This window comes from Ovis aries, chromosome 6, assembly GCF_016772045.2.
Source record: "Ovis aries strain OAR_USU_Benz2616 breed Rambouillet chromosome 6, ARS-UI_Ramb_v3.0, whole genome shotgun sequence".
Lineage (NCBI taxonomy): Eukaryota > Metazoa > Chordata > Mammalia > Artiodactyla > Bovidae > Ovis > Ovis aries.
Window position 1 is genome coordinate 22,479,873 of NC_056059.1, and position 24,429 is coordinate 22,504,301.

Sequence of the window (24,429 nt, forward strand, 5' to 3'; positions counted from 1 at the left end):
TTCAGGCCCAGTCCTCTAAGCAATGCAGACAGCACCTCCCAGTTCAGGCTCCACTTGCTGGTGGCGGATGCGAGCGTCTGGACTACTTCTCCACTGGGAGTTGTGGTTAGGTGCATAATCTGTGGGTTTTATTTATTTATTTATTTTCCTTCCGGTTATATTGCCCTCTGATATTCCAAAACTCCCCACAGACCTGCCAGTGAGAGGGTTTCCTGGTGTTTGGAAACTTCTCCTATTTTACGACTCCCTCCCTGGGATGGGTGTCCATCCCTAACTCTTTTGTGTCTCTTTTTCTCTTTTATATTTTGCCCTACAACTTTTTGAAGACAATGGGCTTCCTTTCTGGGTGCCTGGTGTCCTCCACCAGCATTCAGAAGTTGTTTCATGGAATTTTCTCAGCATTCAAATGATCTTTCGATGAATTTGTGGGGGAGAAAGTGGTCTCCCCGTCCTATTCGTCTGCTGTCTTAGGACCGCCCCCTCAGCCTACTCTTTAAAAAGAGGGCAGTCAGCATGTCTGTTTTGGTCCTTGCTGAACTTCCAGTATATCACAAAAACTGCATGCCTGGTGCATGGTAAATGCTCAGCAGAGATTTGATGCGTTCAGACTTGACATTGCCATAGATTCTCTCTTTCTTGCTGAAAACAGCCTGACTCACAGTAAACATTTGAGAGAGACTTGCTAAGTGAATGATTCTTCTCACTGAAATAGGAGGTCAGTTCATTAGGTGAGACAATAATTAAAACATTTGGAGCTCTAGACACTGGATTAAATAATTAAATCCTGGCTGCTATAACAAACTGCAGCATTTTAGTGGGTTATGTAATAAAAGATTCTTTTTTACTCAGTAACACTGAAGAATGGCTGTTTCTAATGGGCAGGCAGCTCTCCTGTTTTTCAAGACCCAGACTCCTTCCATCACCATCTCCTAGGCGTTTGCCTGTGAACTGGGGAAGAGAATGAGAATGTAGTCTCACAGACTTCAAATAGGTTAGGAAGCCACTTCCTACAGTTCAGTTGCTCAGTTGTGTCTGACACTTTGCGACCCCATGAGTCGCAGCATGCCAGGCCTCCCTGTCCATCACCAACTCCCAGAGTTCACTCAAACTCATGTCCATCGAGTCGGTGATGCCATCCAACCATCTCATCCTCTATCGTCCCCTTTTCCTCCTGCCCCCAGTCCCTCCCAGCATCAGAGTCTTTTCCAATGAGTCAACTCTAAGCATGAGGTGGCCAAAGTATTGGAGTTTCAGCTTTAGCATCATTCCTTCCAATGAACACCCAGGATTGATCTCCTTTAGGATGGACTGGTTGGATCTCCTTGAAGTCCAAGGGACTCTCAAGAGTCTTCTCCAACACCACAGGTCAAAACCATCAATTCTTCAGCACTCACTTTCTTCACAGTCCAACTCTTGCATCCATATATGACTACTGGAAAAACCATAGCCTTGACTAGATAGACCTTTGTTGGCAAAGTAATGTCTCTGCTTTTTACTATGCTGTCTAGGTTGGTTGTAATTTTCCTTCCAAAGAATAAGCATCTTTTAATTTCATGGCTGCAATCACCATCTGCAGTGATTTTGGAGCCCCCCAAAATAAAGGCTGACACTGTTTCCACTGTTTCCCCATCTATTTCCCATGAAGTGATGGGACCAGATGCCATGAACTTAGTTTTCTGAATGTTGAGTTTTAAGCCAACTTTCTCACTCTCCTCTTTCACTTTCATCAAGAGGCTTTTGAGTTCCTCTTCACTTTCTGCCGTAAGGGTGGTGTCATCTGCATATCTGAAGTTATTGATATTTTTCCTGGCAATCTTGATTCCAGCTTGTGCTTCTTCCAGCCCAACGTTTCTCATGATGTACTCTGCATATAAGTTAAATAAGCAGGGTGACAATATACAGCCTTGACGTACTCCCTTTCCTATTTGGAACCAGTCTGTTGTTCCATGTCCAGTTGTAACTGTTGCTTCCTGACCTGCATACAGATTTCTCAAGAGGCAGGTCAGGTGGTCTGTATTCCCATCTCTTTCAGAATTTTCCACAGTTGATTGTGATCCACACAGTCAAAGGCTTTGGCATAGTCAATAAAGCAGAAATAAGATGTTTTTCTGGAACTCTCTTGCTTTTCCATGATCCAGCAGATGTTGGCAATTTGATCTCTGGTTCCTCTGCCTTTTCTAAAACCAGCTTGAACATCTGGAAGTTCATGATTCATGTACTGCTGAAGCCTGGCTTGGAGAATTTTGAGCATTACTTTACTAGCATGTGAGATGAGTGCAATTGTGCGGTAGTTTGAGCATTCTTTGGCATTGCCTTTCTTTGGGATTGGAATGAAAACTGACCTTTTCCAGTCCTGTGGCAACTGCTGAGTTTTCCAAATTTGCTGGCATATTGAGTGCAACACTCTCACAGCATCATCTTTCAGGATTTGAAACAGCTCCACTGGAATTCCATCACCTCCACTAGCTTTGTTCGTAGTGATGCTTTCTAAGGCCCACTTGACTTCACATTCCAGGATGTCTGGTTCTAGGTGAGTGATCACACCATTGTGATTATCTTGGTCGTGAAGCTCTTTTTTGTACAGATCTTCTGTGTATTCTTGCCACCTCTTCTTAATATCTTTATCTTCTCTTAGGTCCATACCATTTCTGTCCTTTATCAAGCCCATCTTTGCATGACATGTTCCCTTGGTATCTCTAATTTTCTTGAAGAGATCTCTAGTCTTTCCCATTGTTTATTATTTTTCCTCTATTTCTTTGCATTGATCGCTGAGGAAGGCTTTCTTATCTCTCCTTGCTATTCTTTTGGAACTCTGCATTCAGATGCTTATGTCTTTCCTTTTCTCCTTTGCTTTTTGCTTCTTTTCTTTTCACAGCTATTTGTAAGGTCTCCCCAGACAGCCATTTTGCTTTTTTGCATTTCTTTTCCATGGGGATGGTCTTGATCCCTGTCTCCTGTAGTGTCACGAACCTCCATCCATAGTTCATCAGGCACTCTGTCTATCAGATCTAGTCCCTTAAATCTATTTCTCACTTCCACTGTACAATCATAAGGGATTTGATTTAGGTCATACCTGAATGGTCTAGTGGTTTTCCCTACTTTCTTCAATTTAAGTCTGAATTTGGCAATAAGGAGTTCATGATTGGAGCCACAGTCAGCTTCCCGTCTTGTTTTTGCTGACTGTATAGAGCTTCTCCTTCTTTGGCTGCAAAGAATATAATCAATCTGATTTCGGTGTTGACCATCTGGTGATGTCCATGTATAGAGTCTTCTCTTGTGTTGTTGGAAGAGGGTGTTTGCTATGACCAGTGCATTCTCTTGGCAAAACTCTGTTAGCCTTTGCCCTGCTTCATTCTGTACTCCAAGGCCAAATTTGCCTGTTACTGTAGGTGTTTCTTGACTTCCTACTTTTGCATTCCGGTCCCCTATAATGAAAAGGACGTCTTTTTTGGGTGTTAGTTCTAAAAGGTCTTCTTCATAAAACCACTCAACTTCAGCTTCTTCAGCGTTACTGGTTGGGGCATAGACTTGGATAACTGTGATACTGAATGGTTTGCCTTGGAGACGAACAGAGATCATTCTGTTGTTTCTGGGACTGCATCCAAGTACTGCATTTCAGACTCTTGTTGACCATGATGGCCACTCCATTTCTTCTGAGGGATTCCTGCCCGCAGTAGTAGATATAATGGTCATCTGAGTTAAATTCACCCATCCAGTCCATTTTACTTCACTGATTCCTAGAATGTCAACGTTCAGTCTTGCCGTCTCCTGTTTGACCACTTCCAATTTGCCTTGATTCATGGACCTGACATTCCAGGTTCCTATGCAATATTGCTCTTTCCAGCATCGGATCTTGCTTCTATCACCAGTCACATCCACAGCTGGGTATTGTTTTTGCTTTGGCTCCATCCCTTCATTCTTTCTGGAGTTATTTCTCCAGTGATCTCCAGTAGCATATTTGGCACCTACTGATCTGGGGAGTTCCTCTTTCAGTATCCTATCATTTTACCTTTTCATACTGTTCATGGGGTTCTCAAGTCAAGAATACTTCTCTAGTGGACCACATTCTGTCAGACCTCTCCACCATGACCCGCCCATCCGGGGTGGCCCCACAGGGCATGGCTTAGTTTCATTGAGTTAGATAAGGCATTAGTCCATGTGATCAGATTGGCTAGTTTTCTGTGATTATGGATTCAGTGATATGGTTTCTGTGATTATGCTTTCTGCCCTCTGAAGCTCTCTCGCAGCACCTACCGTCTTACTTGGGTTTCTCTTATCTTGGACGTGGGGTATCTCCTCAGGGCCGCCCCTCCTGACCTTGAACGTGGAGTAGCTCCTGTCGGCCCTCCTGCCCCTGCGCAGCCACTGCTCCTTGGATGTAGGGTAGCTCCTCTCAGCCACCGCCCCGACCTCGGGCGTGGGGTAGCTCCTCTAGGCTGCTCCTGTGCCGTCACAATTTCCTACAGGCAGCTCCAAATTACAGAAGTGGAAACATGGATTTCAGTGGACCCTTCGCCATCTTTTCCACGCATTTCCTTTTTTTTTTTTTTACCATTTTACAATAGCCGGATGACGGAAGTACTATTTATTATCCCCATTTTACAGATAGGACAACTGAGGCTTAGACCTGTCCCCAAACAATATGATTCTAATCTGAGATTTAAACTCATGCTCCTCTGATTCCGTATTCCATTCTACACTTAATTATAGCCAAAAGGCTAGGAAGCAATCAATAGCCCATTCTAAACCATTAGACCTTTGCTTCTCAAGTGGAAGTGATTTTGTTCCCAAGATACAGGAGAACATTTGGCAATGTCTGTAGAATTTTTAGGGGGGAGTGGGGGTTAGGTATTTCTGGTGTCTAGTAGGTAGAGGTCAGGTATGCTGCTCAACATCTTAGAGTGTATTGATATAAAACCTCCCCCACTCACAGCATACACACACAAAACAAAAACTTATTAGGCTCAAAATGTCACTAGTGCCAGAATTCTGTACCAGACTGTATACTACCCATGATGGGGAAGGTCAGGTATAGGTAAGACATGATTGGAAAAGATTAGGAACAGCTGCTGTGAGGTATAAGCTATAATTCATTATGAAACGGAGAAGGCAATGGCACCCCACTCCAGTACTCTTGCCTGGAAACTCCCATGGACGGAGGAGCCTGGTAGGCTGCAGTCCATGGGTCGCTAAGGATCGGACACGACTCAGCAACTTCACTTTCACTTTCATGCATTGGAGAAGGAAATGGCAACCCACTCCAGTGTTCTTGCCTGGAGAATCCCAAGGATGGGGGAACCTGGTGGGCTGCTGTCTATGCGGTCGCACAGAGTCGGACACGACTGAAGCAAGCGACTTGGCAGCAGCAGCAGTATTATGAAAGGTTATGAAGGGGGACTTCCTTGGTGTCCAGTGGTTAAGACTGAGCTCGAGGGAGGCTCGGATTCAATGCTTGATCAGAGAATTAGAGCCTGAATACCACAACTAAGATTCTGTGCAGCTAAATTGAAACAAAAGAGAGATATGGAGGATTGGCACAGAGCAGAAATGTGCTGGTGGCTGTCAAATGCAAAAGAATGTAGGTGGCTCCATCATTTTTCCATTAGCTACTTGGCTAAAGGACAACAACTTGGCATCTCGGGGACCTGATAATACTTTTAAAGAAGTAAGTGATCTGCACTTTACTGGGTTAAAATATTGTCTTTTAAACCATTTTATTTCTGAATTCAGGGAGACCAGACTCGTCCTTTTATCGTATCCAGTCCTACAAATGGGGTGAAAACCACTGCAGAAGGTTGGCTCTCTCCAAACCCCTATGACCTGAATTATGGGGACATACATTTTTATGATTATATGAGTGACTGCTGGGATTGGAGAACTTTCCCCAAAGCTCGATTTGTATCTGAGTATGGATATCAGTCCTGGCCTTCCTTCAGTACGTTAGAAAAGGTAAGCCATCTTTGATTTCCCAGGGATTCAGAAGTGTAGACTATGGGCATATGCCACTTCGTCACCATGGTTCAGAAAGTCAAATGAAGTCTACTTCTTGTTTAAACAGAAGTTTAGGAAGAAGATAATAGAAAAGTTATCCTTAACTTTTGGGGCACTAAACTGTTATAGTCATCATTTTGTAGATTATAACTTTTTCATATTGCTTTTATTTACATTCTTTCGAGAGCATTTAAAAATTTAACGGGAAGCCAGTGATTACTTAAGCCTTATTTGTTATGTGAAATATGCAAAAATTACTTTCACTTACTACTTTCTATGTGTCCTACAACTGTTTTTATTATCTATGGATACTCAGAACTGGATAGTTTGCTATAGTAAGAGAAATGAGTAAGTAAGCCTTTGTCTGATGTTATTATGTTGTAGCATTCCTTTTTTTTTCCAACGACAGAAAATTTTTTTATATTTAAAAACAAAATCAACCGCCTCCCAAAGAACCCACCAAGGAACAAAAAATCAGATTAAATAAAAAAGTTACAGTGAATACACCCAGCAAACATCTGTATGTGAAACTGAATACTGTGTCTGTTAATGCAGCACAAACCTCAAACAACATACAAGTGTTCTGGGGGTGTGGAAGGAGGCCCAAGTTCAAGCTCTGTGGGGCTTGGGGAGACAAGATACGATGAGAGGGGAAATCAATTTTTCTTAATTCTGTCCATATAAATATATTTATAAAGACCAAAAAAGAAAAGGGAGCTTGGAATGGTAAGGGAAATAGGAGAATGGGGGAGTATGGGACCCTCCCCTATGAATCCAAAATATGAATTAATGTCATGGTGCAAGAAGAGATAAAAAATGATAGAAGAGGATAGGAAAGAGGGGGAAGCAGACATGGGCCAACCAGGGAAAAGGAGGGACCCTTGGCAGGGGAGTGGGAAAAAGTCCAGTGCTGGTGTGTCTGTTTCCATCTTCATCCCCACTGCCTTAGGCTCCAGTTCAGTGTCTGTCTGTGGACTTTATCTTACTTTCTGCCTCTGTCTGTGGTCTGACAGGGCCCCTCGACCCCCTCCACCTTGCCCCGACCACTGCCATGATGGTCCCTTCTCTTTTCCATTTATTGGGATCTGGCTTGCTCTAGGATCCTCAGGTCATAGTTCTTTTTGGCCACTTAAGTTTGTTGAAGTGAAGGGAGGCATTCTGAGCCGCCAGGGGCCTGGGGAACACAGCCACAATGCTGTACAAGGCAGTGAGGTCTGGGTGGCAGCTATTCTCAGCAGTCCCACCATTGTCCCCCCCCCCCCACCCCCCCATGGTAATATAAGTTTCCATGTTTGAAATAGTTGGAATTCCATCACCTCCACTAGCTTTATTTCTAGTGATGCTTCCTAAGGCCCATTTGATTTCTCACTCCAAGATGTCTGTCTCTAGGTGAGTCATCACACCATTGTGGTTATCTGGGTCATTAAGATCTTCTTTATATACTTCTTCTGTGTATTCTTGCCGTCTCTTCTTAATATTTTCTGCTTCTGTTAGGTCCATACCATTTCTGTCCTTTATTGTGCCCGTCTTTGCATGAAAAAACTTGATGCTGTGAAAGTGCTGCACTCAATATGTCAGCAAATTTGAAAAACTCAGTAGTGGTCACAGGACTGGAAAAGGTCAGTTTTCATTACAATCTCAAAGAAGGGCAATGCCAAACAATGTTCAAACTACCACCCAATTACACTCATTTCACACTCTAGCAAAGTAATGCTCAAAATTCTCCAAGCCAGGCTTCCACAGTATGCGAACCGTGAACTTCCAGATGTTCAAGCTGGATTTAGCAAAGGCAGAGGAACCAGAGATCAAATTGCCAACATACACTGAATCATCGAAAAAGCAAGAGAATTCCAGAAAAACATCTACTTCTGCTTTATTGACTACACCAAAGCCTTTGTGTGGATCACAATGGACTGTGAAAAATTCTGAAAGAGAACCTGCCTCCTGAAAAACCTGTATGCAGGTCAAGAAGTAACAGCTAGAACTGGACATGAAACAACAGACTGGTTCCAAATCGGGAAAGGAGTACGTCAAGGCTGTATATTGTCATCCTGCCTATTTAGCTTATATATAGAGTACATCATGAGAAATGCCAGCCTGGATGAAGCACAAGGTGGAATCAAGATTGCCAGGAGAAATATCAATAACTTCAGATACGCAGATGACACCACTCTTATGGCAGAAAGTGAAGAACTAAAGAGCCTCTTGATGAAAGTGAAAGAGAAGAGTGGAAAAGTTGGCTTAAAACTCAACATTCAGAAAACTAAGATCATGGCATCAGGTCGCATCAATTTATGGCAAATAGATGGGGAAACAATGGAAACAGTGAGAGACTTTATTTTGGGGGGGCTCCAAAATCACTGCAAATTAAAAGATGCTTGCTCCTTGGAAGAAAAACTATGACCAACCTAGACAGCATATGAAAAAGCAAAGATGTTACTCTGCCAACAAAAGTCTGTCTAGTCAAAGCTATGGTTTTTCCATTAGTTATGTATGCACATGAGAGTTGGACTATAAAGGAAGCTGAGCACCGAAGAATTGAGGCTTTTGAACTGTGGTGTTGGAGAAAACTCTTTTTTTTAAAAATTTAAATTTATTTATTTTAATTGGAGGCTAATTACTTTACATTATTGTATTGGTTTTGCCATACATCAACATGAATCTGCCACGGGTGAGAGTCCCTTGGACTGCAAGGAGATCAGATCAGATCGGTTCAGTCGCTCAGTCATGTCCAGTCTTTGCGACCCCATGGACTGCAGCACACCAGGCTTCCCTGTCCATTACCAACTCCCGGAGCTTACTTAAACTCATGTCCTTTGAGTCGATGATGCCATCCAACCATCTCATCTTCTGTCCTCAAATCAGTCAATCCTAAAGGAAATCAGTCCTGAATATTCATTGGAAGGACTGATGCTGAAGATCCAATACTTTGGCCACCTGATGCAAAGAACTGACTCACTGGAAAAGACCCTGATGCTGGGAAATATTGAAGGCAGAAGGAGAAGGGGATGACAGAGGATGAGATGGTTGGATGGCATCACTAACTCGATGGGCATGAGTCTGAGCAAGCTCTGGGAGTTGGTGATGGACCGGGAAGCCTGCTGTGCTGCAGTCCATGGGTTTGCAAACAGTTGGCCATGGCTGAGCGACTGAACTGAACTTGCATGAAATGTTCCCTTGGTATCTCCAATTTTCTTGAAGAGCTCTCTAGTCTTTTCCAGTCTATTTTTTCCTCTGTTTGTTTGCATTGATCACTTAGGAAAGCTATCTTATCTCTCCTCACTGTTCTTTGGAACTCTACATTCAGATGGAGGTATCTTTCCTTTTCTCCTTTGCCTTTCACTTTTCTTTTCTCAGCTATTTGTAAGGCCTCCTCAGACAACCATTTTACCTTTTTGCATTTCTTTTTCTTGGGGATGGTTTTGATCATGGCCTCCTGTACAGTGTTACGAACCTCCATCCATAGTTCTTCAGGCACTCTATCAGATCTAATCCTGGGTTTTGTAGTGAACTGATCAGCATTTGTATATTAGAACTTCTATACTTGTATATTGCCTTGAACAGATCATTCATTCTTTTTGAATTTCAATGTTCTCCTCTGTAAATTGGGGTTAATGGTAGTAGATACTTCAAGGAGTGTTTGTTTTTTGTGTGTGCGCACATTCAGATTTGCATGCGTGCTGTGTGATTGTGTGTAAACACTAAATCAATACACTGAAACACAGCACAGTTCTTGATACATAGTGATGAGCTCTTAAAATGTAAGCTCTTGTTACTATTCATACAGTCAACGCTAGCCATATGGTTTAAATGAAAGTTGGAGCTAGACTACACTAACTAGCTTTGGATCTTGGGCAAGTAACTTAATCTTTCTGTGCCTGGTTTTCTCATTCTGTAAAACAGGGTGATAATAGTACTTACTCATAGGGTTGTTATGATTAAGTGAGTTAATATTTTGAAAGCAGTTAGAGGCGTATCTGACACTTTTGCCCTAGATGTAGACCCTGAATATACATTAGAATCACTCTCAGATGTTTTTCTTTGGTTTGTTTCGTTTTTAAAAAACTAACGCCTGGCCTATACCACCCCCTGTCCCAAACTTGGATTCACTTGTTCTAAGGTGTCGGGTGAGCTTTTCTTTCCTTATTTTAACTCTCCTAGGGTTCTGATGTGCAGCTAGAATTGAGAACCGCTACTCTGGATATTCACTGAATAAGTAACTGCTTATCCACCATGTGCTCAGAACTTTAGAATATCAGTCAGATAGATCGATCAGTCCTCCAGGCAGTATTCCCCACCTCCATCCCAGTGGAGCCTTGAGATGAAGGCAGCCTCTGGAAGAGGCAGAGGCACCGTGCTAGGCTGAGCCCAGATTCCTGACCCACAGAAACTGAGGCAGTAAAGGCTTGTTTTCTGGCTGTAGCATCGTTACAGATAAAATTTACAAGAATTTCAAAGCATAGCCACCAGAAGGTAGAAAGCTTCCCACATAACAGATCCGATTTATGATTATGGAATATATTCAGATTATTAGCAGTCAGAGGGATGAAAGGCCTGGAGAAATTTCCGACTTTGAAAAGGAGGAAGTATAAAAAGAAGGAAAAGCTACTGCTGGTAAAGCCTTGTGCATCTCAGATGTGTACAGGATGACTGTAAATGCTAATACCGCTGTCTCAAATAAGTAATAGGAGTGATGAGTGTTCTCTAAACTGCCTGGTGGTAACACTTTCCAAAAATTAATTCAATTTGGAAAAACACCCTCCTTAAAGTATGGCCAGTGTACATTGCATGTATTTTGGTATAAATAAATTCCTAAAGAATAACTATTTCCTTTTCAAGTGGATTGGTCTGTGCATTGCATGATCACTGGGAATCATAAGTCATCTGATGAACGGGGATTATTAAGTGTTCTAAATTTCAGGGTGTCTTCAGGGTGGAGCAGAACATGTTTTTTCAGTCTCTGTATAGCTTGGGTTAAAATTAAGTTCTGATATTTTCAGATGTAGCCACCAGTTGTCTTACATCTTTGTCACATGCTAACAGTTCATTAAATCACAGGCCTAGAAGCCAGAACTATTGCTTTTTTTTTCCGTAAAAGGTACATTACTAATGTGTGGTATTTGTTTTTGTCTTTTTACTTGATCTGATGATAGCTTCTCAAAGGAAAAGAAAGATTCTATAAGTTAAAAAAAAAGTTTTATTATTAGGGGAAAAAAGTATCATTGTTTGGTTTGTATCTTCAACTATATCAAAATTAAATGTGTATGTATCAAATAATATATTTAGTGAGAAACAAATGAGTATATGCTGAGCAATTATCATCTTACTGGTGATATTTTATTATTGTTAAAGAATTGACAGTTTTAAAAGAATGTTATTTTCAGTTTATTATTCAGTTTTGACAGTTTCTATGCTTTGATGAGATGACATTTTAAAACGTACATAAAGAATATTAAAAAAAAACCCAAACGTTTTGATGAGAGAAGCCTTTTGATAGAAATAGCAAATAGAATAGGGCTACTCTTGCACTAATAACAAATATGATGCCTAAAATGTGAGGTTGGTCCCAGAGCTCTTTTCCAGTGTGTATCATTTTCAAGTTTGCCAGGAATTTGGAAAAGGGTAGTTTCACTCCTCTAACTTCCCAGTTTGAATCTCTTATTCTTTACTCGAAAGGTTTCCTCAGAAGAGGACTGGTCTTATGAAAGCAGCTTTGCACTTCATCGGCAACATTTGATTAATGGTAACAGTGAAATGCTTCAGCAGATTGAACTTCACTTCAAGCTCCCAAACAGTGCAGATCAACTACGCAGGTTCAAAGACACTCTTTATCTTACTCAGGTAAGCCATTTTCATTCTGGGCTTCAACAGCTACCTGCACTTAACGTAAGAGATCCTGTAGAGTTTGTAGGCCTTTTGTGATTAAAAATATTCAGGGTTTTTCATCTTGCTGATTTAAAAAAAAAATTATCTTCTTCAAAATAGAGATATGATGACAGGTAAAACCTGAAATAGTAAAAATTTTGGCATTTGTCTTTCTTACAAGAACAGCTCACAGAATTCTATAACAAATTATGTATTCAAGTATTCCCTAGTCCAAGATTACTATCAAGGTTCCATAATTAAGTCTAAAGTACTCCGGTATTCTCGCCTGGAGAATCCCAGGGATGGGGGAGCCTGGTGGGCTGCCGTCTATGGGGTCGCACAGAGTCGGACACGACTGAAGCAACTTAGCAGCAGCAGCAGCAGCAGTTGCCAAGGATAAAATGGGAAAATGGAACACAGGAGAGACCAAAAACAGACTCATGTACGATACAGCCATCTGACTAATGGTGCAATATGCCACTGTAATCTGTGGGAAAAGATAGTCTTATCAACAAACAGTACTGTATCAAGTGGCTACCTTTATGGGAAACAAATGAGCTACGACCCCCATATACAAAAATTAATTAATGATCACTCAACTGGGAAAAGTAGTACCGTAAAGCTTCTGGGAGAGACCGCAGATTATCTTCATGACCTTGGCATAGGCAAACAGTTTCTTAAACAGAACATAAAAAACACTATGAAGGAAAATAATGATAAATTGGACTTCGTTAAAATTATACACTTGTGTATTAAAGCCACCATCAAGAGAGAGAAAATGCAAGCCACAGATTGGGGAACAATGTTTACAGTACATATATCTGATAAAGGATTTATATTTAGAATAAAGCACTTCTGTAAAGCAATAAGAAAAAGGTAACCTGTTAAAAATGGACACAGTTCTTGATCAGGCACTTCAAGATAACCAGATGGTCAGAAAGTATATGCAAATGCGCTCAATTTCATTCTTAATTAAGGAGATGCAAATTAGAGCCATGCCAGGATACTCCTACACACTGTGTACACGATGTAATTTTAGCGCAATGGCTAAAGTTAGAAAGATTGACAATACCAACTGTTGGTGAGGAGGTGGGACAGCTGGAACTTTCAGACATTGTTGGTAGGACTGGAAATTTGTCTAAACAGTTTTGGAAATTTTAAGGCAGTTTGTACCCAAGCTAAACATTTGCTTCCTCCTTGAATCAGCATTTCTGCTTATAGTTGTGTACCCAAGAAAAACAAGTGCATATGTCTGTCACAGACATCTAAAATAATGTTCATTACATGTTTATTCATAATTCCCCCAAACTGGAAACAACCAAAATGTTCTTGAACAGAAGAACTTACAAACAAATTGTGAAATATTTATACAGTGGAATGAAAGTCGCTCACTTGTGTCCGACTCTTTGTGACCTCACGGATTACACAGTCCGTGGAATTCTTCGGGTCAGAATACTGGAGTGGGTAGCTTTTCCCTTCTTCAGGGGATCTTCCCGACCCAGGAATCAAATCGGGGTCTCCTGCAGTGCAGGCGGATTCTTTACTAACTGTGAGGTATCAGGGCTCCTCAGCAATAAAAAAAGAATAAACTACTGATACCAGCTTCAACTCAGATAAATCTCACAGAGGTTATGTTGTGCAGAAGAAACATTGAAATTTCACTGTGGACAATGAATCAAGGTGATATACAGCAAATTAGTGGTAACTGCTTTTGTGGAGGAAGTTGGTACCTTATGATTAGGAAAGGGTACAAGGAAACTTTCTGGAATGCTAAAAAAGTTTTGTGTCTTTCTCTGGGTGTTGGTTACATGGGTGTATACATATGTTAAAATTCACCGAGTTATACGCTGAAAATCTGTTCATATTATATTATGCACCTTACTAGATTTTTTTCCCAATGGCTCTGTTGAGATATAAATTGACATACCATAAAGTTCGCTGTTTTAAGTGTACAGTTAAGTGATTTTTGGTATATTTGTTAAGTCATGTGACCATCACCATAATCCAATTTTAGAACATTTCTGACACTCCAGAAAGATCCATCTTACCCATTTGTGATCACTCTCCTTTCTCACTTCCAGTCTTCAGCAAACATTAATTTGCTTTCTGTCTTGGTAGATTTTATTTTCTCAACATTTCGTATAGCTGGAACTGTATAATACCTCTCTTTGGTACGTGGCTTCTTTCACCGAGCATGTTTTTGAAGTTCTTCCATGTTATAGCGTGTATCTGTACTTCATTTCTCTTTCTTGCTGAATAATAGCCTGTTGTATGGAGATCATGTTTTATTTGTTCATTCATCAGTTGATATACATTTGGGTTATTTTCCATTTTTAACTATTATGAGTGATACTAATATGAATATTTGCATACACATCTTTGTACCTATATTTTCATTTATCTTGAGTAGAAATATATGAGTAAACTTGCTGAGTTATGTGATAAATTTATGTTTGACTCTTTTTGGAGTATAATTGGTTTATGCTGTTAGTCTCTGCTGTACAATGAAGTGAATCAGCTGTGTGTATACATATATCCCTTCCCTTGTGAACCTCCCTCCGCCTTCATCCCACCCCTCTAGGTCGTCACAAAGCACCAAGCCGAGCTCTCTGTACTATACAGCAGGTTCCCACTAGCTAGCTGTTTTACACACACTGTGGGGTCGCACAGAGTCGGACACGACTGAAGCTACTTAGCAGTAGCAGTGTATAAACGTCAAACCTAATCTCCTGGTTCATCCCACCACCCCCTTCTTCCCACCCACTTCCTCGTGTCTGCTGTCTACATCCGTGTTATGTTTAATTCCTAAAGAAAAGAACAACCTGGATTTTAGACAATATTTTTTAATATAAATTTATTTATTTTAATTGGAGGCTAATTACTTTACAAGATTGTATTTGTTTTGTCATACATTGACATGACTCTGCCACGGGTATACATAGACAATATTTTCATCTTAATATTTACATTTGCCTATTTTACTTTATGAACCTGTGAATGAACCGTGTAAGACTATTTGAAAGCAACTGCTTATTTATCTGATATTTCTGCTAAACTTGTTTCAAGTTCTGAGAGAGAAGGGAAGAACCTAATCACAATCATATGAGTTGATCTGAAGTAATGTATTCAACATTTTAATTTTTGCATGTCAGCATCTAAGGATGTTCCAATTTTTATTCAAGCTTATTCTCATCAGTTTTCTCCTGTATAAAAACACAAAACCCTGGATGGAAGTTGAAACAAAAAACTGGCAGCCAAAACAATACTCTTTTTTGGAACAAACTGATGAAGAGAATTTTAACTTTTCAACTGTTATCAGTTCAAGAAGTTTTGCTCATGTGATATTTAATTTATAAACTTACTTCACAGAACACAAGTTTAAGGACTCTGTTGATATTTGTCCCTTTTTTGGTGATAGTTTTGTTTATTTAATTGGAGGATAATTACAATGTTGCGTGAGTTTCTGCTGTTCAACAACATGAATCAGCTGTAAGTATACATATATACCCTCTCCTTTTGTAAACATTTTTAATTAGAGGATAATCGCTTTCAATGTTGTGTGGGTTTCTGCCGTACATCAGTGTGATCAGCCGTTAAGTATACACGTGTTCCCTGCCTTGCGGCCCTCGCCCTCATCGCTCTCCTCTGGGCTGTCAGAGCGCTGCTTGCGCTCCCTGTGTTCCACGGCAGCTCCCCACCAGCCGTCTGTTTCACACATGGTGATGCACGTTTCAACGCTGCTTTGTCAGTTCATCCCACACTCTCCTGCACTGTTTCCACAAGTCTGCGTCTCTATTCCTGCCTTCCAAATATGTTCATCAGGAACATTTTTTTCTAGATTCCATATATATGTGTTAATATACAATATTTGTTTTTCTCTTTCTGACTTACCCAGAAAAGCATAATTCAAAAAGACACATGTACCCCAGTGTTCATTGTAGCATTATATACAATAGCTAGGACCTGGAAGCAACCTAGATGACTATTGATGGATGAATGGATAAAGAAGTTGTGGTACAGATATTTGTCCCTTTTAAAGCGGCGTAGTTCATCCTTATTAATTTCTCATAGCCAATATTCTATAAAACTATCTCAGTTTTGATATTTGAAATAGGATGGTCCCTATTCCTGTGCATGTGTGTTATGTGTGAACCTTTTCAGCTGTTGTTTTCATGCTGGTTTTCCCCCTCCCAGCTGTTCATTTTACTGTGGTTACTTTATTCTGTTTCCTCAAAACACATTCAAAGAACTAACAGAAATAATTGTTATTTCCAAACTCATGAGCATTGGAGGTACACAGTTGGGGGCTGGGGTGTGAGTGTGTTTTCAGTCATTCAGTTGTGTCTGACTCCTGGTGACCCCATGGATAGCCTGCCAGGCTCTTCTGTCCATGGAATTTTCCAGGCAAGAATACTTGAGTGTGTAGCCATTCCCTTCTTCAGAGGATCTTTCTGACCCAGGGATCAAACCCACGTCTCCAGTCTCTCCTGAATTGGCAGGTGGATTCTTTACCACTGAGCCACCAGTGGGATTATGTGTTGGTGGTTCTTCTTGGTGATGACTTTTGTCTGATCCTGTAAGTATGAGCTTCCTATCAGGCATTGGCTGGGAACTGGACTTGTTGGTTCTACCTTGAGACTTTCTGACACTTGATGGATCTGAGATGAAAGAAATCAGAATTATGATTTTTTTTTTGTTTGTCCTTAGTGTTGGACTTTCTCGACTGAGTATAGACAGGAAATGTTAGGAAATGTTGTTAACAAGTTTCTCTTTCCTTATCATTTTCATATTAGAACAGTCATCTTTAGTGTAGGTACAAAAAGTAAATCTTTCTTTGGTCCATTTTCTCTGTTCCTGCTCCCACCTCTTGCTCTTATTCTCATAATCCGTTATACTGTTCTGAAGAACCAGGGTACTTGCCTGCGTGCCAATTTTTAAGACATTCTATTAAGGAATTTATTTTGTATGCAACTTTCAGAAAACTCTTGGCTGAGAAAGCTGTGCAATAAGTTTCTTTACATTTAGATCCTTCCCTGGCTTCTCTTTATCTTGCAACCACAAAGGCATCCCTTAGGCTCTTACCTCTTTAATTCTTTTAATGTTCCATAATAATCTTGCCCTACTTTTCATTCTCCTACTTTAACCTGTTGTATTCCAAATAACCTACACACCTAGGCACACTCTCTTAAGCTGTGTCACACAGACCTCGCTGCTTAGTCTGGGGACTGTCTACACTAACAAATCTGTTAGGTGACTTACTCGACCACCATGGTTTCTTGCTAGCCAGCTAGGGAAGAAGCTGGCCTGTGGGCTGTCTTCACTAACCCCTTAGCTTATAGCCCCCTCTAGTGTTTTCGTTTATTCTTCACGTATTTATTGAGCATGTAATGAGCGCTAGAAGTTTGGGGATGTACTTTAGGGATCCATTTTATCTACTACGTTGCAAGTGACTTGATCATAAGAACAAAGGTGGGGGTAAAAAACAGCCTATGCCATAGGTCCAGGGGTTGATGATACCTGCTACTCTGAAACAGTTTCCTTTTTCGTAAGCAAATGTGGTGTGGGGATCCAGAACATGCTGAACTCTAAAGTTAGGGGTAGGGTGGGTAAAGAAAGGGAATGAAGGTAAGATTACTAACCGCGTATCACACACTAGTATGTTGTATTTATATGCATCATGTAATTTAACAATCAAGCAGACAATCAGCTTCTTTGCATGTCTACTGAAATACTTGACCCTGAGGCATAAGCTGCTTTGTATACCTTCTCATGTAATTTGAACAACGTCTCCAGACATCTCTGTTACTGTTTTCCTTTTACACATGAGGAAACAGAGGCTCAGAACAGTTAAGTATTTTTCCCAAGTTTTCAGGGCAATGAATGAAGCAGGGTTTCTGCTTTTTAAACTACACTATCAAATCTCTCTACAGCTGAGATATGGGAAATTCTGTAACTACTGAGATGTTTAGTTGAATTATCATGTCAAATTTTCAGCAGTTAAGTAAAGCGGACATCAGACATTTAACATATTAAAAAAGCCCTTATTGGAACAATAGAGAAAAGGAACAAAATCAAAAGTTAATTGTTTGAAAAGATCAATAAAATTGAAAAACATTTAGCTAGCCTGGTCATGAAGATGGGAGAGAAGACTCAATTTACTAAATCAGGACTGAAAGAGGGAACATTACTATTAACCTTACTGGAGAAAAAAAAGGGGGGTGATAATGGAATATTATAAACAGCTGTATGACAACAAGTCTTATATCCTAAATGAAATGGGCAAATCCATAGAAATGCACAAACTATGAAAACTTACTTAAGAAAAAACTGTGAATAGACCTTTAACAACTAAAGAAGTTGAGTTAGTACTTAAAGGGCTTCTCTTAAAGATGGCTTCACAAGTGAATTCTAAAAAATACATAAGGAAGAATTAACACAACCCTTCACAAAAATTTCCCCCAAAATAGAAGAGGCAAAGTCACTTCCTAAACTCTTTCTGTGAAGACATTGTTCTCCTGATACCAAAACTGGACAAAGACATACCAAGAAAAGTGTGTGCCAATGAGTACCCTTATGGGCTTCTCTGGTGGCTCAGATGGTGAAGAATCTGCTTGCAATGCAGGGATGGATCCCTGGGTCAGGAAGATCCCCTGGAGAAGGAAATGGCCACCCACTCCAATATTCTTGCCTGGAGAATTCCATGGACAGAGGAGCCTGGCAGGCTACATAGAGTCCATGAGATTGCAAAGAGTCAGACATGACTGAGCGACTAACACTAGAGATGAGTGTAGACAGAAAAAAAAATCAACAAAATAGTGGTAATTCAAATCCAGCAACATAGAAAAGGTTAATATGTCATAAGTGGGAGTTATCTCAGGAATGGAAGACTTGTTCAACATATGAAAGTCAACCAATATAATACACTATGTTAATAGAAGGAAGAAAAAACAACTCTATAATGATAATCTCAATAGATGAAGAAAAAGCACTAGACAAAATGTAACACCCTTTCATGATAAAAAAATTCAACAAACTAGAAATAGAAAGGAGCTCCCTCAACCTGAGAAAGAGCCATCTATGAAGAACCCGTAGCTAATATCAAATTTAATAGTGGAGGAAAGAATGCTTTCTCCCTAAAATGAGGAATAAGACAGAGAAGCTTTCCCTTGTCCCTTCTGTTCAACATTGTACTGGAGATCTAGTCAGCACAATTAGGCCAGAAAATGAAATAAAGGCATCCAAATTGGAAAGAAAGAAGTAAAAACTGTATCTGCAGATGCATGATCTTATATATAGAAAACCATAAAAACTACCTAAAATCTACTAGAACCAGTAAATTAGCCACTCTGCAGGATATAGTATCAATATACAAATATCAGTTGTATTTTAAGCAATAAGCAGTTTGAAAGTGAAATTAAACAGTACCATCTACAACAGTATCAGAAAGAATAAAATATTTTGGAATATATTTAACTGAAGAGATATAAGACTTGCACACTGAAAACTATAAAACATTAGTGATGGAAATTAAGGAAATGGAAGGATATTTTGTGTTAATGGATTGGTAGACTTAATACTGTTAAGAACTCCACAAACTGATCTACAGATTTAGCATAACTTCTATCAAAACTTATGCTACCAACTTTGGAAAAATGGGCAAAGTGATACTAAGATTTATATATAAATGCAAGGCACTCAGAATAGTCAAAACAATCTTGAAAAAGAACAAATTTGGAAGACACACTTCCTGCTTTTAAAACTTACTACAAAACCGTTGTAATCAAGGCACTATGGTACTGACAAAGGACGAACACATAGATTGATTAAATAGACTTGAGAGTCCAAAAATCAGCACATCTGTGGTCAATTGATTTTCTACAAGGATGCTAAGATGATAAAATGGAGAAAGAATAGTGCTTTGAACAAATGGTGCTTAAATAACTGAATAACCACATGTCAAAGAATGAATTTAGACTTCTACCTCACACCATATACAAAAATGAACTTAAAATGGATTAAAGATCCAAATGTATGAAACTCTTAGAAGAAAATATACACATGAATCTTTGTGAATTTTGATTATGTAACAGTTTCTTAGATATAACATCAAAGCAGAAGCAACTGAAGAAAAAGTTAAATTGGACTTCATCAAAATTAAAAACTTGTGTGTCAGAGGATACTATCACAGAAGTGAAAAGATAATCCATGAAATGGGAGGGAAAATTTATAAGTCATGTATCTAATAAGGGTCTAATGTCCAGAACATATTAAGAACTCTTACAACACAGTAATGAAGAAGACAACCTAATATACAAATGAGTGAAATATTTGAGTAGACATTTGTCCAGTGAACATGACCAGTAGGTACATGAGGAGATGCACAGTATGGCGCTGCTGCTGCTGCTAAGTCGCTTCAGTCGTGTCCGACTCTGTGCGACCCCAGAGACGGCAGCCCACCAGGCTCCCCCGTCCCTGGGATTCTCCAGGCAAGAACACTGGAGTGGGTTGCCATTTCCTTCTCCAGTGCAGGAAAGTGAAAAGTGAAAGTGAAGTCGCTCAATCGTGTCTGACTCTTAGTGACCTGATGGACTGCAGCCCATCAGGCTCCTCCACCCACGGGATCCTCCAGGCAAGAGTACTGGAGTGGGGTGCCATTGGAAAATGCAAATCAAAACCACATGAGATACCACTCATATCCACTAGGATATCTGCAATTTAAAAAAAAAGAAAAAAGAGACAAATATTGGTTAAGTATATTGGTCAGTGTTTCTAGAGAAACAGACCAAATAGATACATAGAGATAGATAGAGGCTTCCCAGGTAGCCCTACTGGTAAAGAACCCATGTGCCAATGCAGGAGACATAAGAGACTTGAGTCTGATCCCTGGGTCAGGAGGATCCCCAGGAGGAGGGCATGGCAGTCCTCGACAGTACTCTTGCCTGGAGAATCCCATGGGCAGAAGAGCCTGGTGGGTCCATATGGTCGCAAACAGTTGGACAGAACTGAAGCGACTTAGCACATAGATATATAAAAGAGGAAATTTATTACAGGAATTGCCTCAGATGATTACGGAGGCCAAAAAGTCTTGCAGTCTGCCATCTGCATGAAGGAAAACCAGGAAAGCCTATGGTATAATTCAGCTTGAGGTCTGAGAACTGAGGCGCCGTTGCAGTAAGATCTGGAGTCTCAGCGTCCAATCACCAGGAACTCCAGTGTTGGAGAGTTAGAGAAACTGCCTCAGCTCAAGAGAGAGAATGTACCTTCCTCTACTCTTTTGTTCTGTTCAGGCCATCAGCCGCCTGTGATGACACTCACCCGCATTCGTGAGGACAAGCTTCTTCGTCTATGGAAAATAGTGTTTACCAGCTGTGTGTGTGTCTCTGTGTGTGTGTCTCTGTGTGTGTGTGTGTGTGTGCGCTCAGTCCGACCCTTTGTGACCTGAGTAGGCATCCCCTAACCCAGTCAGATTCACACATAAAGTTATAACCATTAGAGAAATTAGAAACCTCAAATGGTTTGATAGTGGGGATGTATTAATAAAATGGTACAGCTACTGTAAAAAAGTTTCTCAGTGTCCCAAAAGTTAAAACAATTACCATAGGACTCAGAAATTCTACTTGTAGGGATGTATCCAAGAAAATGGAAAACCTATTCACCCGAAAAGCTTTGCCTCAAAGTTCATAATAGCTGAAAAGTTAAAACAGTCTAAATGTTTACCAGTAAGTGGATATACAAAGTGTGGCATATCCATGCAATGAAATAGTATCCAGCAGAATAAAAAGGTTTGAAGTACTGGTACCTAGTCCAGCGTGGGTGAACCTTGGGAACTTTAGGCTAACTGAAGGAAGTCAGTCACAAATTGTATCTTACATATTGTGTTATACCACTTACATGAAATGTCCAGAATAGACAAATGTATAGAGACAGAGAGTGGATGAGTGGTTTCCAGAAGTAGAGGAGAGGGAAGAATGAGCAGTATAATACGGGAATAACACTTGTATTAACCAGCACAGAGTTTTGTGGGGGAGGATAATGAAAATATTCTGAAATTATGTAGTGGTGAGATTTGCGCAGCATGTGACTATACTAAAAGCCAATGAATTGTAAACCGTAAAAGAGTAAGTTGTGTGGCATGAGTTATATCCAGTTTAAAAGTGGCTTTATAAGAAGATTGTTATGGTCAAGATAACTTTAAGTAAATACAGTATATAAAGACCGTTGTATCAGGAGAACCTGTCACATGGCTACTCCTAGTTCCAAAGGCAGAGGTGTGGTTCTGAGCATGTAACCCAGGTATAACCCTACCAATCTGGAGGAAGGGGAGAACGGGGTTTTATACACAGCAACCTTTTTCACAGTGGCATAGCTGAAATTGGAACCTAGGTCTTGGTGTCCTGGTCCCGTTCCTTTTCCCCATGCCGTGTTTCTCTGAGGAGAACGATTTCACAAGTGTAATCAAGCGAGCTGCTGAAAATAGGCATATTTCTAAAACTAAAATAAGATTTGTCTGCTAACAGTGGGACTGAGTAACCTACGAAATGACTAAGCATTTATCCTTCTTATGTGTAAAGACTGTTTTCTTTAGGAGAAAAATGCACGAATGTATAAATACGGGTACAATTTTTGAAGGGAAAGAGGCAGTTGCAGTGATTTTTCTCCAGGCAAGTAGGATTGTACATTTTCCCTTTAAGAGGGACAGTGGGCAATGGTCTTTGGCATTTTTATGAACAAAGGTGTCATTCATTAGCCCTAACTGGCACCCGCTGGTATGGGTAAACCCAGATCCGTGCTCCAGGCACGGCACCAGCTGTCTGTGGAGGGTGCTCCAGGGCGCATAGGACAGAACCCGGGGCCCGGAAGAGCCTTGGTTGTCACTCTCGCATCAAGTTCTGGTGTGATCGGCCATGAGGTAGGGCTTGCCCAGTGCTCTTTTCCTATCATTCCTAGCAAGGCTTCGGAGTCTGCTTGCATTAAAATTTTTTTCTAAGTATAAAAGGATTGCTAATACTTACCTATTAAGCCAGACAAGGTAAATGACAGCTCGGAAATGGTTAGATATACAGAAGTAAATATATTTTGCAGCTGATTCTGAGAGTTGGAGTAATTTAGGGACTGAAAACTCAAATGTTTGTAGGAGCCCGGCAGGTAACTTAAATGGATGAGAGTGTGAATATTGGGGATTATGGCAAAATGGAGCATACAGGCCCTGACTTAAGACACTAAACTATAATACCGACAACAATGAGACACAAGAAGCACCTGCTCTGTGAGCCAGTTAAAACCTGTGTGGGCTGAGCCCTGACTGCAGGCTACCAACTTATGGCGATCTTTCAATTGGAACATAATAGAGCAGCATGCAACCAGGACTTTAAAATGTGTCATATATTGACACATGATATTGACATTGTATTGTCGTATTATTTTGTCATATAGTGACATGTTATATGACATTATATTGTCATATATTGACAACACAAGAAGCAAAGAGATTAATTTGAACATAAAATGTTCTTGTATTTAAAGAAAAAGCTGCAAACCATTCAAATGCCTATTAATCACTGGAGAATGATTCCTCAAGCTATAACTATATAACCTTTTAAAGCACAGAGATATATAGAAAATGCCAGTGTGTATCATGGAAGTGTACATAGATGAAAATTAACTGAGTAGAATACAAAACTGTAAATGCATATGAGTTACAATCAGTTCAGTTCAGTCGCTTAGTCATGTCAGACTCTTTGCGACCCCATGGGCTGCAGCACGCCAGGCTTCCCTGTCCATCACTAACTCCCAGAGCTTACTCAAACTCATGTCCATCGAGTCGGTGATGCCATTCAACCATCTCATCCCCCATCGTCCCCTTCTCCTCCCACCTTCAATCTTTCCCAGCATCAGGGTCTTTTCCAATGAGTCAGTTCTTCACATCAGGTGGCCAAAGTATTACAATATATGTTACAATATGTTACAATATAATGAGTTACAATACATGTTAACAAAGATCAGGAAGGAATTTGGATTGTTGTAAAAACAAAAAAAAATTGTTGCTCTTTGCATTCCCCCTCCCCCGCTGAAAAGAAGCTTAAATTCACCTTGAAGAAAATGCAGGTCGCCTCTACCAAAGCCATCAGTAAAGCATCTAATCGTCCTTTGGATCAGGTCTAACTAAGCATGAGCATGACTGTCTCAATGAGTATGGCTTTGTCTTCAAAGCTTGTATTTTTGCCTGAAAGAGATGACCTGATTTCCTACTCGTATACACTGATGTTTTGTTTCCCACCTCAAAATTCTGGTTTTCACTTTTCTCCTGTTCACCCTGTTTTATAAACCTGGATGCAAGGAAAGAGATTCTAGTCCCAAACTTCTTGAATGACACGCCTCCTTCCCTTCTGCTCATGAGTCCACGTGGAATGAAGTCCCATAGCAGAATATTGCAAGTTCTTTGGCTCCCTTGGTGTATCAGGAATGGCCCCACTTTGAAGATACTTCAGGTCCTGGGGGTTCCAGAATTGTAGGCCAGCACCCAAAGCAAAGTAACCACGGTTGCCATTTGATGCTTGCGCTCAGCCTGTCGGG

General features: G+C 40.4%; 1 protein-coding gene across 1 annotated transcript in view; it reads left to right on the forward strand.

The window, feature by feature from the left end:
- MANBA (mannosidase beta) overlaps positions 1-24,429 on the forward strand; it is a 118,137-nt gene that overhangs the window by 74,868 nt on the left and 18,840 nt on the right. Inside the window, exons 12-13 of the mRNA XM_004009666.5 lie at positions 5,731-5,949; positions 11,668-11,832. Coding sequence (XP_004009715.3) covers positions 5,731-5,949; positions 11,668-11,832 — 384 coding nt within the window. The remainder of the gene's footprint in view (positions 1-5,730; positions 5,950-11,667; positions 11,833-24,429) is intronic.